Below are 18,077 nucleotides of genomic sequence, written 5' to 3'. Positions count from 1 at the left end.
TAAAATTTCTTATATAGCTCTAGCACAACTTCTGAATTATGAATTAGAATTCTGTTTCTCTGATTCTATTAGCTATGCCTAGAGGACAAGGATTCCTACAGGAATTTTGAGATAAATAGTAGGAATTTTGGAGTAATTCACTCATGCATACATGTCCTACAGAGGATTTACAATAAAAATATTTTCTGTTGTGCTTTAGAAGTCAGCTATGAACCTGAGCTCTAGGTTTACGAAAGCATGCACCAGCCAATTAGTCCAACTGAATTTAGTATCATGTCTTTTGATTCTAATCTATTGCTGAAGAGGTTTCACAATCAGAACCTTCAAATTAACTACTTTCCAAGGTGTAATTTGGATTCAAAAATCAGACAAAAATGAGGTATACAAAAGACTTTAAATATTTATTTTAATTACAGTAGCTTTATACAAAAATTAAAAAAACATTTGAATTCTATTGCTTCATGATTTTTGTTTTTTAATGAAATAGTTGGTCAGCAGGCCCCTGGGATATCTGTAGGCATCTTTAACAGTTCATCAACTTCTTCTTGTAAAGCTTCAGCTTTCTCACTCAGCAGCATCTATAATTGAAATCAAATCATTAAGAAACAAATACAAGTGCATTTGCTATACTCAAGGAAAGAGAAATCAATGCTCTTTCCAAGCTTGTACCTAGGTCTTCCAGAATGAAACAAAACCAAACTTCTGCTGTTGCTAGCAAGACTGAGGCATCTTTGTTTCAAAGGCCTGTAACATTTTCACAGGTACTATTGCTAACATGTTTTACTGTTTACTGCATATCCATACAGAAAACACTAAAACCTAGAAGCCACAAAACTCATGAAACATACTATTTCATTTTTTATAGTCCTGTAGTTTTAAGTAATACACAAAATGTAACAAAACATAAGCCATTTTATCTAGTACCTTTAACAAAAGCATTTTTGACTTAAGGCACTTATTTTCAATGTTAAAATAAGTATTCATGCATTGTACCTGTCAAATTGCAGACTCTTTGCTTTATGAAACACTTGTAAGAAAAAGTCTTTCATATTAGGCATGTAGGACAAATACTAGCAGCTGTTCAATTATTACCTTGAACTGTGTCACTGGCACTTGACAGAGACTAAGCATGTGCCAGCAGAATTTGTAGGGTAAGACACACGAGCTCTCTTCCTCCTAGTTAGCGCAAACTATCAGTTTAATATCCTGGCATGAGAGAGTCTAAGTTAGATTGCTGGATTTGGCACTGAAACAGATGAGGAATGCTTGTATATCCTGTTCTTTCAGCTCACAGAGCAGCAAAAAATGCAGCAAAAGGGTTGCAACAACCTTACACAGCCATTAACACTTCTTAGTGAAGGAACACTTAAATACCACTGTCAGTACTTTTAATGAGCATGAACATACAAAGCAGGATTTTAACTTGCATGTTTTTTATACCAACTGCCTCTAAATTTGTTCCAGCATTCCCTTATTTTACTGAACAGCTTACTATTTTAGTTGAATTAAACATGAATGTTTAATTCTCTTCCATTATTTACCTGTGTGCCTAAGTCACTCAGTGTGCCTTACAGACTAATATGAAGCAAAGGCCCTTCTCTGTCAGCATGCATTCAAAATGGTAGACAACTGAGGAGGAACGGACAGTAGGGCATGATACAAAGCAGCTCGGTAAGAAGGTAAGGTCAACCATGTATCTTGTTGGTTTCAGTTTCCACAGCCCTGAAACTCCTGTTCTTTTCTAGCCATGATTACCACTAGACTTTCTAGAGACTGAGTCCTGAGATGTTGCCAGAGGCAAGTATTTTCAGTTTCAATGACTTGGGACTGAAAGGTGATAGTAGTCATTTACATCCCATGTTTCATCAGGCAAGCTATCAAACTCTGCTTCTCCCTTGAAAAAAAGAACAGAACTCTCCCCTACCCTGTACACAACAAACTTAAAAAAAAAATTAATATTTGCCTATCATTCAGGTGCATTAAGGCCAGCAAATGCTGAATTCATTACTCTTGCCACATTCTTAGACAAACAATATTGTCAAGAATAGTAGTACTTTAATAGATTCTTAAATACAGATCAAAAATTCTGGTCTCAGATAGCCAAAACCACCTGAAGACTTCCGTTACTTCAAATTTTACTCATACCTTCACTTCTGTCTGACATTCTGAAGTTCTGAAGCATTTTTTTTTTTTTTTTTTTTTAGTAATATCTTTACTCACTTTTGCAGATGAAACTATTTGTTTGGCTTGACGTCGTGACAAATGCTCAATCATCTTCACCAGTGTTTCTGGATTTGCATTGGCTAAGTGTGCTAAAGTTTTGTAGCCTGCGTTATAAAGCTGTTTTGCACGTGCCTGAAAGTCAAAAATTAAGATGTGACAAAATTGTCAGACCAAACAAAAATTGTCATTCAATCTCTATCTCTGGCTATCAATTTAACCCCTTTCGATTCATCTTTTGAAGTACACCAGTACTCATCGCAATGATGCTGATCTTCTAATAAGAATCCCTATCCATGCCTGCCCCTTAAAAAAGATTCACCCCTAGCATTTTCCCTACGCATTCTTACACAACTTAATATTTCTCATTACTTTCTGAGCCATAATATTGAGTTTAGCATTCTCTTTTCTTGTCATCTTCCTTTTTGCATCCACTGTCACTGACAATTTTTTTTTCTTTTAGAGGTTATCTAAATGAATGAGGGTTGACTTAATCTGAAAGATCTAGTTCTTAATTTTCTGCAATTCAGAAGGCATTCGTACAAATTTCTATAGCAGTCCAGAAAACATACACTTTTTTCTTAGAGGCTTTAGTGTTATGAATAATAGTTTTTTTGATTTCTGTAGTTTTATGCAAAGATGTGGCTGTGAACTCACATACACAGGATATTCTCTGGAATAGAAAGATTATGACATTAGGGAGTTTTACCTGCTGCTTTTTACTTGGGTTGGTCCTGTTGCGATGAAAGGAGACAAAGCAGTAGTAAAGTTATTTACTAAGCAAAGTCGGCTTCTGGAGGAAAACTTCTTTTCATAACAAATAGTGCTAGATCTTTATGAAGTTTAAATAAAAATGCACTTCTAGTCCAGTCATGGAAGACATTGTGGTATAATCCCAAGCAAATAAACACTTTTGTACACTGAGATATAAAGTAACTCAGCAATTTGATGACCAAGTACTACATCTCCAAGCATTTGGTCATTTATCTTATCCTTGGCTTTTTTCTTTTCTTTAAAGAGGGCAAAAAGTATTTGATGGCAACTACCTAGGTCCTTTTTTGATAAAGATTTCAAGAAAGGCCTGCAGACAATACAGTATTCTCTATGGTAACTGGGAACCATTAACATTCAATTGTTGGAAGGAGGCATCAGGTTAATGTCACAAAAGAATAATCACCAGCAAATATTTACTGTGCCTTTATTTTCCTGTTACTGAGTGCACAGTATATCTGATGGCCCAAATTAATTCCACACTAGCGGCTTTAATCTCATAGAATGGTTTTAGATTGCTCTTTGAACACTATTTTCAAGAAAAGGGCAGTTTTTCCTTCACTCCAGTAATCACAGAATTGATTTTAGCAGTTTCCGCCACAGAAATCGATGCAAATCTTGTCTATTAAAGATGGTCTATCTGCCACAAGTATCATCTTTCAATGCAGTTTTAACTCCAGTGCATAAGCAACATGGTGCAAGCAAGAATTTTAAAAAGCTTAAAACTTCAGTAGAATCATGCAGTTCTGATTTATCTTGCCTTTACAAAGGAGCATTTTTTTCTGTGTAAAGAGCTTGAGCCAGGAGGAAATAAATTTGCATTTCCTTTTGCATAAAATCCTGATACTTTTAAGTACATACATATAAAAAAAGAATTCGGCTGCCACTCTTCACCGCTCTTTAGTTTCTCCCAGAGTAAAATCTTACTGCCACCAAATTAAAAGGCCTGCTGACAAACTGATCCCACAATATGCTGAACAGCCAAGCTACATCATTTTGAAAAGTCCAGGGGCTACTCACAGCCTTGCACTGAGGCCCCAAAGCGTTTCGTTTGAACAGAAGTCTTCAGCTCAGAGACCAGCTGAACTTTAAATGCACATTAGCATCACAAAAGTTTTGTAAAAATGTGAGTTCCCAATACAACATCACCTATCTCTGAGAATCTAACTTAATGTTAATTCTTACTCCTCTTTACACCCATAAACTGTGAAGAACTCTTACCACAAGTGACATGGACTCTGGTTTTTGATTGAATGTATAGATCTGTAAATTACTATACAATTACATTTTCACTGTTGCCGTGGAGGAGCCAGAAAAAAAGAAACAAGCTCCAACTCACATTTTCTGAACATTTAAACACTACTTTTTTGGCCTGGACTCCCCCACCCCCCCAAAAAACAAACCAAAACAAAACACTGCAGAATATTTTCATGATACTAAATTCTTAATAAGACACTCTTTTGGTCTTCCAGAGATACTCGAGTGACACAGCAATATGCCTAACACAAAAGTTCACATTTAAGAGCTCATGAACAGAGAGCCAAGGTTTACTCACCTCTAGCACCCCTGCTACTTCCATTAGAGGGATCAGTTCTGCCTTAACACAATAGGTCAACTGCTTGGTAAGTTCTGTCAGCAGGGCTTTATAAACCCAGAATTCCTCCAGTTCCTGAAGAGACAAGAGAATAAAAATCAGAAAACACTTTTCAAGAATTTCAGCCCAAGTTCTCTGCTATGAACTACTACTGATAGAGCTCAAAGGCAACGAGCATACACTTGGCTTTTAGACAGGGGGGAGTAGTGATCTGTAGTTACCCTCTGCTAAGCGTTCCAAAGCCAAGACAATTCTGAAGGATTAACAATATATATTTTTTTTAATGAAGCAGCAAAGAGAACAAGCCAAGGCAGTTTTTCTCCTGGGATGACATTCTGCAACTAGATGATCTTATTTCAAAGAGAAAAGGAAACTTCTGTCAGTTGTTTCATTAACAGCGTGTTCTGACACTGTCATCAATGCCCTGCACATGAAAACTACTTAGCATTTTCTGTCACGCTGTTCTGAACAGGAAGTACACATTGCTTTGCACAGGAAACGTGAAATGCAACATCTGTTCTAAGTTCTAATATGCCACAATAAAAAAAAAAATTCACATTGTTTTGCAAAATAGAAATCCAAATAAGGTATTCAGATACATTTAACACATACTACCTCACAGAAATGTAGAACACAAGAGGCAAACGAAGCAGCAGAAGTAAGGAGACTTTGCACATATCCTCGAGACATATTAAATTTTTCTGAAACACTCCACACGTTGGTCTCTTTCAGTAGGGTATAAAGGACAAATGACAGGTACAGTCTGTTTATAATAGCACTGTCCACATTCTAGAAAGAAAGCAAATTAGAATTCAGAGCTAACAAAATTTCTGATGTTCTGAGAATGCAACAATTACTTTACATAAACAAATGTATATTATGTTACATCTGAAATATGTTACATGGCATTAAGAAAAAGAATTGGGTGAGGTTCAAAGAATATTAATTACTAAAAAAAGTTAGAACACTAAAAAATACTACTGCAAGAGTTACCTAACATTTCTAAATATTCAAATTAAAAGATTAAAGTGTTTTCTTTTAGGAATCACAAGCTTTCAAGCTTACCTTTCTGATGGCTTGACCAGAAGCCTTTTTCGTAATATAGCTTTCAGGTACTCCCACAATGTCTGCCACTCTTTGCTCTGCTGCACTTAGCTGGTTGAACTAAAAAAGACTGACTATGGTCAAAATCATTTTTCCTCTTAAGAGCTCATTAAAAGTTACAAGTGTTACAGAACAGAAAATCTGCAGGCAATGTGAACGTACTTTATCTAGATGTAAAAAAAAAAAAAAATAAGTCTTCTTAAGTGTATAATATTGAGCCACCTGCACATGTTGAGGTGCATAGTTTTGCTTTCCCTGATTTTCTTCCCTAACTGGATCTTTGATTCCTTTTCAAGGAGAATTATTCCACTAGTACAAAAAGCTACATAAACAAATCTGTTAAATTGATAAACTCCTGGTGTGTATACAGATAAAAAAGTTTTCTGCTTTTTTTTTTGTTTGTTTGAATGCATATCCTACTTTAGCATTCAGGTGCAAACAGTAGGGTTATTTTTTTTACCTTCCAGTCAGATTGTGGTCATAACTAGGCTAGCACCATGGTTAATGTTAGGAAGTGGAATACTGGGAACTGAAGAGAGCAGTTTCATATTACATATTCTCTCTTGAACATGGCTATAATTTTAGATGCAAACAACATCTTCCAGGTGTTTATTAAATATGAAAAAGCACTTCAGTTGTATGACCAAAAATAAAATAATATATATCAATCTTTTCGTCAAATTGTTACCCCAATGGTTAGATTGCCTATAATTAGAATAGAATTTAAAAATTAATGAGTTAATACATGCCCTGATCTATGTCTGAAAGCCAGTTCTCACCTGTCTCAAGTATATCATCCAATCCGGGCTGCAGTTATAATTCAAATCATATGGAGTTGCCAGATAGAGAAGATGAAGATTGCTCTCAAGAACCAGGCCTTCCAAACCTTTCTTCAATTCTCTGTAGAGCGCATTGCAGTATGCCAAGTCTATAGATCCTAGAATAGATATTAAAATCTTAAACAAGTATTCACTTATCAGATATACACTAGATGCACGCATTTCAACATGGACATAGATTATTTTTCACATTTTCCAAAAAATATTAGTCTTGCACTTCTACTACTACCTGAAAGTCTTTTGGGAACAAAGACAAGATTGGGCACATCCTCTCAACTTTTAAGTATGTATAGTTTAATCAAAGCGGTTGTTTCCATCCAAACTGAACACCCACTGTGCCCTAAGTTTACTCTTGACAAAATAAAGCTTAAAGCTCAAGGATTTAGAGATCTTCATACTGATTGGCCAAAGGCACTTATCCATACATGGCATTCAAAGATGTCTTTTTTTTAAAACCCATCCAAATTAAAGGAAGAACTGCAACATGAGTAACTAATTATATTCAGTAAGTTGGAAGACAAACTGAAAAAAAGGCAGTCACTCTGACTTCCATACACACATGTCAATTTTGTGCACATTTTTGGAATCTCGTAGGAATTCTCTTGACTTTAACAGACTTCCGGGGCAACATGCTCCAAAACTTAACTGCAGATTGTTGTAGAAGCCTTTCAGCAATTCGGACACCCTATTCCAATCATGCTCCTATCTTTATGTTATGAGACTTAAAACAGAAGTTCTTGATATACTGTCTTCACTTTGGATCACTTTTGGCCCAGATTTCATATGCTTTCTTTCCCTTTTACCTTCCTTCTAGGAAAAGAAATCCCACTGTTTACAGTATCTATTCATAAATATGGATCACTATAAATCAAGTATGCGAACCGCTTTTTTACTGTAATCAAAGAATTGAATCCTTAATTTTTTTGGCAGAGGTCTGGTCTGACTTCCACTGTGATTGATGTGTTCCAGCTCATCCCTATCATGTTCAGCCATTGACTGTTCACTCTCATTGTTCAGCTCACCACATCATTTAATAATCAAAACAGGCACTGTACATATTTTCATTGCAATTTTAGAAGCAGGACAGGGAGCCGTACCAAATGGAAATAAGATGGAGTTGAAAGTTTTTGTTGAAATGAAGAGAATGACAAATGTCTTACCTTTATATGTAGCCTTGCCCAACTGTGTGATTGTTAGTTTACTTTGGGAATTATGGTCCTTTTCAGATATTTCTCCCTTTAGGAGTCCATTCTCTATCAGATTTTCTACTCCTTCTTTAATTATATCCAAGAGACTCTTTTCTTTAGGCAGCAATTGCTGTTGAACACCCAGCAATGTATGGCACATAAAACTGTAGATTTCCTCAAGGGTTACTGCAATCTATAGCAGTTTTGCAAGTGATTAGCATGTTCAAATAATGCAAGTGTCATTATACATAACAAAACATGTAAGTCATCCAAAATAATTAACTGAATACAGAAATATTTCACAATCCTACTAATCACGCTTATATAGAAAATGACATAGTAACAAAGAAAACAGTAGACAGTCTACCTATTAAGGATCTGATGGAAATACAAGTTCATCTGCTCTATTATTCTAGCCATTGTATTACGTTTTTGTTTCTGCTGTTGCTTCTTGGCAGTCTTAAATCATGCATCAAAATGGAATATTATAAATACTCTTTATCAGAAAGGAGATGTAATTTTGGACTTGTCCACATTAAAAACTATAATGTTACAGAATTATTTGACAGGTGAATTAGATAAGAATACTAATCACAACTTTGTCCTTTTCATTTGATCAGAAGCCAGTTGAACTTCTTGGAAGTTAAGCTGCTGAAAAAAACTGCTTTTCTATAAAACAAACACAAAATAATTGCTTTACATTCTGAAATGCTTCTCAAATGATTTACAGAAGAGAGTTAACTGATACCTTCAATCCAACCAAAGATAACAATAGACTCTGTATTCCCTTGGTGAACTCAGGCAGGAGATTGCTGTAACAGTTTTCCAAAGGACTGTTAACTAAATCTTGAACCTAAGAAGAAAGCAAGAAATATGTTAGTTCAGGGGAAGTATTTCATTCATACAATTTTACATTGTCATTTTACACTGCTGATATTCACCTTCTTGCTTATACAGAAAATAACTGTAGACATTAAAATTTATGGTTAATATCTGAAACCTTAAATCACATGACAAAGGTAATAAGGAAAAAAACCTCTGTAATTAACAGGTGCGACAGAAGTCAAATACTTGCAATAGAAAATGTCTACAAAAACTAAGTTCAGCTTATGGTGATTCAAATGACCAGTTCTGTAAAAATTACCAGCTGTTTGTCTTTTTCTTGTACTATGAGAATACTTTCACCAGTAGTGTCAATACCAGCTCGACCAGCTCTGCCAATCATTTGTTTGTATTGGTTCTTCTTCAGGAACTCTCGAGCAACATAAGGAGCTCTTAAAATAACCCTGTTGTAGGAAATAAAAAAATAGTGACAGAAGCAAAACAAGAAAAAAGGCCCCTTAGAAAGTCATGCTCTATATCAAAATTACTAAAGCAGCAGTAAGATTTTACAATAGGAATACCTATTCCTTAAGGGAAAGTTCAGATATGCTTCATGATGAGGAAATAAGATAGCAAACATTAAGCATACCTGTTCCAATATCAATCTTCAGACTTTGCTTTAATGGATGAGCAAATCAACAGTTTTGGCTAGAACTGCTGCTGTTTAACAAATTCAAGTTTATTGGAAAAATAAGTTTTTTTTTTTTTTAACTTATTGCTGAGTCCTTGGAAATAGTATTTACGTCTATTCAAAGGTCTGATTTGAAGACTGAAAATCACCAAGATACAGAACAAATTCTACTAAAGAACAAAGGCAAGACTGACCACTGAAAACAAGTTTTCTGTATGAAAATTGTTTTTCCTCTCAGATGTGTTATCTAAGCACACATACACAAAACATTAGATCATGAGCACACAGTCCCAGGTCATAAAGAATATGGTGGCCACACAATTAAGACTTGCAGGGTTTAAACAAATGGTTTAACACAAAAATGTGTAAGCATGTCATATCTTCTTACAAATGATTAATTTCAGGATTTAAAACCTTTTCTTAGGAAAGCATCTAAAACCACTACTCTTTCTTCTAAATAAAGTCACCGAAATATTGAAGAATTTCCTAATTCAAAACTTCCTTTATCATCTTTTAAAAAATATTTCTCAATTATGCATCCTAGTGAACTTACTACCAATTCACAGTTCATAAACAAAACTTTGCAGCCTTAATTCTGCCCAGAACTGCACAAAGGAAATCATTTTGCCCTGCAACTCAGTAACAAAAGCAGAAACATACTTTAAATAGCACTGATATTTCCAGCTTGAAGTTTTCACAATGCAAGATTGAAAGAAACCATAAAAACCATTTCTGAACAACTAACCTTCTAGCTGGTAGGTTGACACCAGCAGCTAAAGTTGCTGTGCAAGCAAGAAGACATAGGACACCGGCAGAATAAGCTTCCTCTATACTTTTTCTTTCATCATTAGTAAGGCCACTGTGGTGATAGGCAATACCAAAAGGAATGGTGTGCTTCAGAACAGGACAGATACTTCCATTTCCAATAGTCTTTAGGTTCTTAATGAGATCTTGCTTTTCTTTCTCCCTGTGAGCTCTAAATTCTCTTGGAGGAAGAAAAGCATTGCTTTAGACTTTGATCATTCAATAACCACTTAAAAAAACATGCTTACTATCTATTTATGTAATATGCAAGAGGCTAAATAAGCTCCCAACAGTAGAGCTGCTTCTGTATTTGGAAGTACAGGTATAAATGGGATCAATACGACTAGATATGGATATCAAGTGCACTGAAGAACGAGAAGAGGGCAGCATCAGCTGCAAATTAAGCTTATGGAAATATCAAAAAATGGTTTCAATTTTGGTGGTGAGGGAAATGTAATATTTACTTTAATATAATTTCTTAAATACAGTTTAACTTCGACTGTTACAAGCTTATCACATTAGACTTGCATGAAACCAAAGAGAAGTTTTCACAAATGAAATAAATGATTACAGTTTTTCTTTGTTAGCGAGTTCAGACTGCATATTCTCAAAGTATCTATGAAACAAAGATAACAAATACACTAGGATATATATAACGAAACACTGCACCAATTGTGAGACAGATTAAATATTTTTATATATAAAGTAACTTACAGAGAACAGGGTCATCAGAACAGAAACTAAATACACTGGTTCTTTGTATGCATTTGGAATGCTCTTTCTTTTATTTGCTCAACTCATTTGTTCAAAATTTTAAAGTGTTTTGGTAGCAAATTTACTAAGAAGCTGTGAACACTTTCCAACAATTTATGCAGTTCATTTTGCATGATTCTATATCCAAAGTACTTATTTATCATCAGAGAAGGTCATTTTCATGCTAGCAAAGATAAATTCTATATTCTGACCAAATACTCCATATGTAATTAATAAAATGAGAGAAACACACTTGTTCAGATACTTGCACACCATTGACACCACGTTCTCACAGTTCTTTTTAGTGGGACAGAAGATTAGGCAGGAGTATTTCGGAATAATTTCAGTCACCAGTGCAATAATGTGGTCAGGATCCGCTTTCTCCAGATTACTAGAATACTATCATAAAACAGATTGATGTACATTATCTTACAAGTCATAATACCAGCAAATACTTAGTACTTGTTCTCTGCTTCACTAGAATAGTCCCATTTGCTTTAACTGGACATAACTAAGAATTTTTAGGACAAGCTTCTCTACTCTCAGTTCCTCACTTAAAAAAAACAGTGTAACAGATCCAGCTTGAACTCGGGAACACATGGCAGAATCAAATGTTTTATTTTTTTTTTCCCTAATACTCAGATTTCACTTAGCAACTCCCATAGTGATATCACCTGATACTGGTGGTGGTCTATAATTATTCACCTCTTTTTTTCCCAGTAGAAGACTAAAATAAATCTCCGGAATTCAGTCAAATATTGATAACAAATAAACATCTTTTTATCATCTACAAGTGATTAACTGCTGAAAAAAATCTATTCAATGACCTTTAGTACTTAGGTAACTGATATGAACAAAATAGCATGCTAGAGTAATTTGTGTTATAAAAGCACCGTAAATAAAACAATGTAAAAAATAGTTTCATAAAAACAGTTCAAAGAAGATAACTTCAAACACTTTGGTTTTACCTTGAAACTAAGGAGGCGTGAAAAAGTAAAGCCATTTTCCGCTTTGCTGTCAACTTCATAAATAGTATCTCGTATTTTTATATATTCCTTTAATTCTACCTTAGTGAATTAAGGAAAGAAGCAGTAAAGTATTAGCTAAATTAACAAGTTTTCTCTCCAAACTTTAAGCTATTACTGAGGGGTTGTTAATGCCTCTTTCAAAGTCTAACACTTCATACATACAGATATACATATGTACATACATACATATATATATATATATACGCACACACACACACCTGCATGTACACACAAGCGCATGCTCCTGCATCAACAGTTTCTTTTAGAAAAGTTAATATTACTAAATATCTGCCATGGCAAAATAAGTGTCATCTTAAATATAACAAAGGATGTGACAGAAACTTCACATCATATGAACTATAATGATTTTAAAAACTTAGTTTAAGCTTAGATTAGTTAAAATGACAAATCGATTAACAGTACTGTAAACACAACAGTATACAGGTACCTACATTTGTATATACATTAGTACATACAATGTACTGATGTGTAGCAAATTACGAGAAGTTGTAAACATTTTTATATCAATACAATTCTAAACAGTAACATGCATTATATTACTTAATTGTTTAAAACTAAAGCAATGAAAGTAACAAACAAATCTGTGATGCAACCTTAAAAAAACCCGCTCTAGTTTTAATGTCAAAAATGTTAACTACTAATTTACAGTAGCTTGCATACAGACCGGTCTAAAATTATTGGTATAGTAATCCGCTTGTAGGAACTTCTGCAGGTCTCCAACATTATTTAAAGTTGCACTCATTCCAATGATTTGTGTATTTTCTGCAAGACAGAAGTTGACATTAACTTATTGCCATGCTCAGCTTCTGTTAAACAGCTGCAGTATTTTTTTATTATTATTTTGAAGAAAAGTATTTTCCTCATTGCCTGTTGATTCATGAGATAGGCTGATTGAGGGTGCCCAGAATGATGCATTACTACCAAAAATGAGGGAAGTTAGAGCTGTAAGAAATACATTGTGGATGCTGGATTTTTTTTCCCTAATGTTTAGACCACAGGTAATAGTTCCCGGCTATATTCCCAGAAAACCAGCCACTTTAGCATTTAAAAAGAGTAACAATGAAGAAGAAGTCTGATGAATTAAACACTGAGTAGCTGCATCTTAAAATCAAATGAGGTTTTACAAACACTAATTGCTTTTTGTATTTTTTTTTTCCAGAATACATAAATTCTCATTAATGTTATCCCTCATGTGGAGATGCTGTAAGCCTGTCCACTCAACATCAGAAGGTAGAAACCTGCTTCTATCAGTTGAGGTTTATAAAGTTTCATCATGAATGCAGTTCCTTTAGTGAGAAAAATATGAAGCAAAAACATGCACGATTTTATAACAAGGAAAAAAGGCCTGTCTTCCTTGATAGCTGCTCACGCAGGAAAGTGTCCTTCCAGTAATTCCTCCTACAGATCCACAAAAATTAAAGTAGAGCATTTCCTCTTACCATATCAAAATTGCTTTAACTTTTTTGAATGAGTTATGTGAAATTCATCCTTTCATTCATATTTATTCTAACAGGCAAAATATTCCAACAATATTCATAAGCCTTTATCATTTGTGTGCCCTCCAGAAGATGGACTATAAGGAGCTGAGTGACATGTGGGTGAGTAGGAATCATGTTTTTCAATACCTTACAAGATGCTAAACAAATGCCTTATGATCACTCCTCAGGACTGCAACATAAATATTCCAGAGATTCAGTATCAGGCTGTATGTTGCTTTTTGCACACAGAGAAAATGCAAGAAGAAATCCTATAGCTATTAAAAAACCCTAAGCTCTATTATTAAACACTTACCCATGCCTCTAAAGGCCTATATCCCAAAATCCACAAAAGCATCTATAAGAAGCATTTAAATGGAACGGCTAAGGGGCTTCTGCAAAAAAAGGGAGGGGACATTTGACACAAAACTCAATTTCTCACATAGGAGCTATCACAAAAGCTTCAAGAATACTCAGTCCATCTTTACAGGGTAAAAATTACTCCTGCAATAGAATGATGAATCATCGTTACCAAATGAAACATTTCTCAAAAGAAACCAAAGGAACAAAAATATCTAGAAAGCAAAGACAGACTTTTCTCTCTAGCTGTTCCATTGCTACAATATTTTAGTCATATTAACCACAGTCATAACTTACTAGTAGTGTACAGAATTTTTGCAAGAGTCATTTCCAGTGTCGCACCACGACTTCCCTCACCAAGCATATGTAACTGTGAACAGAAGCAAAAAAGAAAAGGAGAGAATTTTACTGGCTAGGAATATTTCTAGAAACAAACTATCAACTCTGATTACAGTAAAGTCTGTGTCAGACTTGTCAACATTCATCTGGTAAATTCTGACTTAATCTTCTGTAAGAATCACCTCATCATAACATGTTTTCAAGAGTCACAGAAAAACAGACACAAGACCAAGTGTATTTCACAAGGTTTTCCTTCCATTTGGTTAGATCACAGGTCACAGACATCCCCTAGCAGTAAACAATTAGCATACAGGTCTTTATATTAGCCAGCCTAAACCAGGTTTATACAATCCATGCTCTAACCAATGCTTAGAATGGAAGGTAATGATATTTTAACAGGTATCTATTACTACAGAAAACAGACCTTAATTTTTCAATCTTCTTCCATTTAGAACCTAATATATTTAAATAAGCTCAGTCAACCTAAAGAAGCACACAAATACTATTCACCTAAGTTACATGCTACAGGTTGTGACAGAATCCTCCAATCTAGCTACAGGAGCAGTATTCAGTTGTACCACTACAGAAGTCGAACAAGGACCTGTTCTCCCAGTCCAGTGTGATTTGATGCATTCCTTTTAACATTTTAATTCAATCATCATTACCAGCCACATAATTTCAGCTTTAAAAGTTTACAGGATTTGTAAAATATGTTCTATAAGGTTAAGATATTTAATCATTTGTCTGTGTCAGTATTCACTGGAGCCAAGTTAACAAATAGTTAAAAAATCTACTGTGAACTACTCTAAAATGATAGATATTTCAACGTAAAATGTATTGCTCTGATACGGTACTAAAATACTTCAGTCAATAAAAGAAAATAATTTTCAAAAACCTAGGTTTTGGTTTCAGTTCAGGTTTCCAGTTCATTAATTACCACTGCAGTAGTCTAAAATTATACTAATTAAGTTACTATAAACATACAAAATCCAGTAAGTAATTAAAACAGTGCTATTAACTAATTATTCTTTAAAACTTTTAACAAACCTCATCTACAACGACCAGACCCAGATGATCAATTCTTTCTGTTTCAATCAAGGAATTCACTAGAGCATGTCCTTTTTCTATAGTAGCGATATAAAGGGAGTTTTTTATTCTTCTCTTGATTGGTGGAAATCTTCCTTTACTTCCTGCATATTCTTCAACCAGGAAACCTAATTCTACACCAAAACTCGATAAACCCCAAACCTATAATAAAATAGGGAAGTATCAATTAGAGGACAAACTCATGCTCATCTCGGATTTCACAGCTGTCTCAGAACTCAACACACATGTAGCCAACCCAGATTCCAGTGAACTATTTTCTAATAAAGTGAAATCATATCAGCTACGACTTTTCCATCTGCAAAAGTGCTTATAAACATTATGAGCCTTGGATTAAAACTGTTATCCAAAAGTCACCGTAAAACACTAATGTCAAAATTCAGCTCACATTACTCATTACCTCAGCATTTCAGACAATGATCAAAACGTGTTTTATTCCAACATTACTGACACACAGATCTGATTTAGAAAGAGGACAGCTACTCACCTTCTAGATTACATTTATGTTAAACCACAGACATACTTTAAGAGCAGCTATTCTGTAGCCTGATAAAAACTTGAAATAAGACTGTCTCCTAACATTAAAGTTAAAAACAGATTTATAAAAATGCGAACAATGGAAGATAACCAATAACAGAAACAGTAATTTCACACCTTTTCCTGGACAATAGCCACATATGGCAGGATCATCAGAACATCTTTCTGCCTGCAGAGTAATTCTTGAAGAATTAAAATTTCAGCTACTAGTGTTTTTCCACCACTGGTTGGTAACGAGTATATTAAATTCTTTCTTTGCTGCAGAGATTCTAATGTTAAGCAATCATGCTGCCATTCTGCAAAATTAGAAAAAAAATTACTAACCCTCTCTTTTTAGTGCATGGTGATCAACAGTTAAACATCAATGTTCTGTAATACAAAAAGATGGTACAAGCTTAGCATTAAAGTGTTCTGCACTATAAAGACTCCATAAAAGTCCAATAATCTAGCCTTCTAAAGCCTTCACCTTGTCATATTCCACAAAATAAATCATTTTTTATGTCACACCAACCTCCTCCTCCCTCTAAAAATCAGCTGTCTTTCCCACATCCTTAGGTGGTTTATTTAAGCATTATTATAGCTTGCTTTTTCTTTTTCACCTTTAGAGTTCCAACATTTCTTAAATTCTTTTAGACATGACATCAATTAAAAATTCTATCACAACAACCTAAAACCTTTTCTTCATAACACAGATATTTAGTTTTCATAAGGACAGACAAAAATATTATCAAATAATAACTTTAGAAACAAAAGGAACACACAAGAAACTTTTAACAAGACAATTATTTTTTTTCAAGAAAACTTCAGTGATACTACCATAAAGTGTTTCGATCCCTCGAAATTGTCTGAGGAGATCTTTTACTTTACTAGGTAATCCATAAAAAGGTCCAATATCATCAGAAGAAGATTCAATAGTTTTTCTAGCAACACTTATCTCTTCAGATAAGATAGCTTCTTTAAGCTGCTTGGTCTTAGAAATCAGTGGAGCCTGAGCTTTGGCATTTCCAGTCATAGCACTTTTCAGATGATCTTTGAGACTCTCTCGTTTACTGAAGTCACACTTAGAGCCCACAGGAGATTCAATATTTTCTTCCCTTTGTTCCACAACATGACAAAAAGATGGACTCGAGATTTTGTCCGAGCAAGAATTCATGTAGTTATCGTTCTTTTTTGTGTCTGCAGGTTTCCTAGAAGCAGAGGAAAGCTCATCCATTTCATCAAGATACAAGAATTGTGATGCTGGCAGATCATCTAAAATAAAATTACCTGGTTCTTCATTGCTATCTTTTAGTTCTTTTTCGTTCATTTGAAAACTGTCACTTCTTTCAACTTTGCGAACAGCAGCATTTTCTGAAGTAGAAAAACCCAATTGTTTCCTTGGATCAAATCCTGACTGTGGATTCCCGAGCACAAAGTCTCCAGCAGCTTTAACATCCATATCTTTATCCTGCAGGTACACCTGCTCCATATCATCAACTTGGGCTAGCAAAGAGTCATTTCCATAAAAGCTATCATAGTCACCAAACATGTCTTCCTCACTCTCATTTTCACACTGTAAGAATGAATTAGAAAACATTACTGCTCCAAAGCAAAGTGTTTGTGCAATAGTTAGTATATTGTTGAGTCTAAAGATAGAGAAGTCAAAAATTATTTGAGAAGCACACCATTGATTTCTATTGTGAAAAACGCCTAAGCTGACTTTAAAAGGACTGCACGTTTACTACCTGGCAATAGCTTACATATCAGCCAATATCGTGCCTATATAGCTGCTTATTATTAATAAATACTTTTTTAATGGAAACTATGATTTAAAAGCAAGGTCCTTCTACAGCTCGCAGAGAGCAAGGCCATCTGGGCCAACACCACGTAGGTCCACCCCAAGGTGGAGCCAGACGCACTGTGCCCGTCCCCGCCGTGTAGTCCCCGGCTGCGCCCGCCTGCCGGCCCGTTCCCCTCCGCCCGGGTACACCACCCACCTCAGCGCCAGCAGCCTGTCCCGGGGGCTCCGCCGGGGTCCCCTCAAGGCCGGGGCTGAGCCTCTTGCGCGCCAGCGGCGAGGCGGCGCTGCAAAGCTGCGCTGGGGCCCGGCTCCTCTTACTGGCAGAGCGGCTCCTGCGACGCACGGCAGGGCCGGGCTCAGCCATCGCCGCCTCACGGCGCTGCAGGCAGCGGTGCGAAGGGCGTCAAGGCGGCGCCAGGGCCGGGGAGCCGAGCAGGAGGCGGACGAGCAGCGGCGCGTCCATAGCGAGAGCGACAGCACGACCCCAGCCAACGTCTCTAACCGCCGCCGCTGTGTGCGCGCGCGCGCGCGCGCGCGCAACCACCCCCTGACTGAAATCAAAAGCAAAAACATGCACGTGACAGCAACCGGGCCAATCGCCTGCCTTAAAGGGGCAGACTGTGAGCCCATTGGCTGGTGGCGCCTATT

At 35.7% G+C, this 18,077-nt stretch overlaps 1 protein-coding gene across 2 annotated transcripts; it reads right to left on the bottom strand.

Moving 5' to 3' along the window:
* Positions 1–389: 389 nt before the first annotated feature.
* On the bottom strand, positions 390–17,884 carry HELQ (helicase, POLQ like). 2 transcript variants are annotated; one of them, XM_062575114.1, is made up of 18 exons: positions 17,626–17,884; positions 16,466–17,201; positions 15,767–15,945; positions 15,056–15,256; positions 13,967–14,039; positions 12,499–12,596; positions 11,754–11,852; positions 11,039–11,184; positions 9,974–10,213; positions 8,860–9,001; positions 8,464–8,568; positions 7,689–7,908; positions 6,469–6,626; positions 5,651–5,749; positions 5,201–5,374; positions 4,547–4,660; positions 2,221–2,355; positions 390–578 (listed from the first exon to the last, which is right to left on the bottom strand). In XM_062575114.1, the coding sequence occupies exons 1-18, from the start codon at positions 17,791–17,793 to the stop codon at positions 492–494; spliced, it is 3,174 nt and encodes a 1,057-aa protein (XP_062431098.1). In that variant the 5' UTR covers positions 17,794–17,884; the 3' UTR covers positions 390–491. The 2 variants fall into 2 exon arrangements, with proteins under 2 accessions (XP_062431098.1, XP_062431099.1); XM_062575115.1 differs by having other exon boundaries at positions 9,974–10,204.
* Positions 17,885–18,077: the final 193 nt, after the last annotated feature.

Source organism: Rhea pennata, chromosome 4 (genome assembly GCF_028389875.1).
Source record: "Rhea pennata isolate bPtePen1 chromosome 4, bPtePen1.pri, whole genome shotgun sequence".
In the NCBI taxonomy this organism is placed as follows: domain Eukaryota; kingdom Metazoa; phylum Chordata; class Aves; order Rheiformes; family Rheidae; genus Rhea; species Rhea pennata.
This window is presented reverse-complemented; position numbering and strand designations above follow the sequence as displayed.

Excerpts from the sequence above, each read along its gene's own strand:
- HELQ (XM_062575114.1), bottom strand. The coding sequence starts at position 17,793 with ATGGCTGAGCCCGGCCCTGCCGTGCGTCGCAGGAGCCGCTCTGCCAGT. Across the intron at positions 11,853-12,498 it reads ATACCAATAATTTTAGACCG|GTAGAATTAAAGGAATATAT; the intron begins GTCTGTATGCAA and ends TAATTCACTAAG. Across the intron at positions 5,375-5,650 it reads CTGGTCAAGCCATCAGAAAG|AATGTGGACAGTGCTATTAT; the intron begins GTAAGCTTGAAA and ends CTTTCTTTCTAG.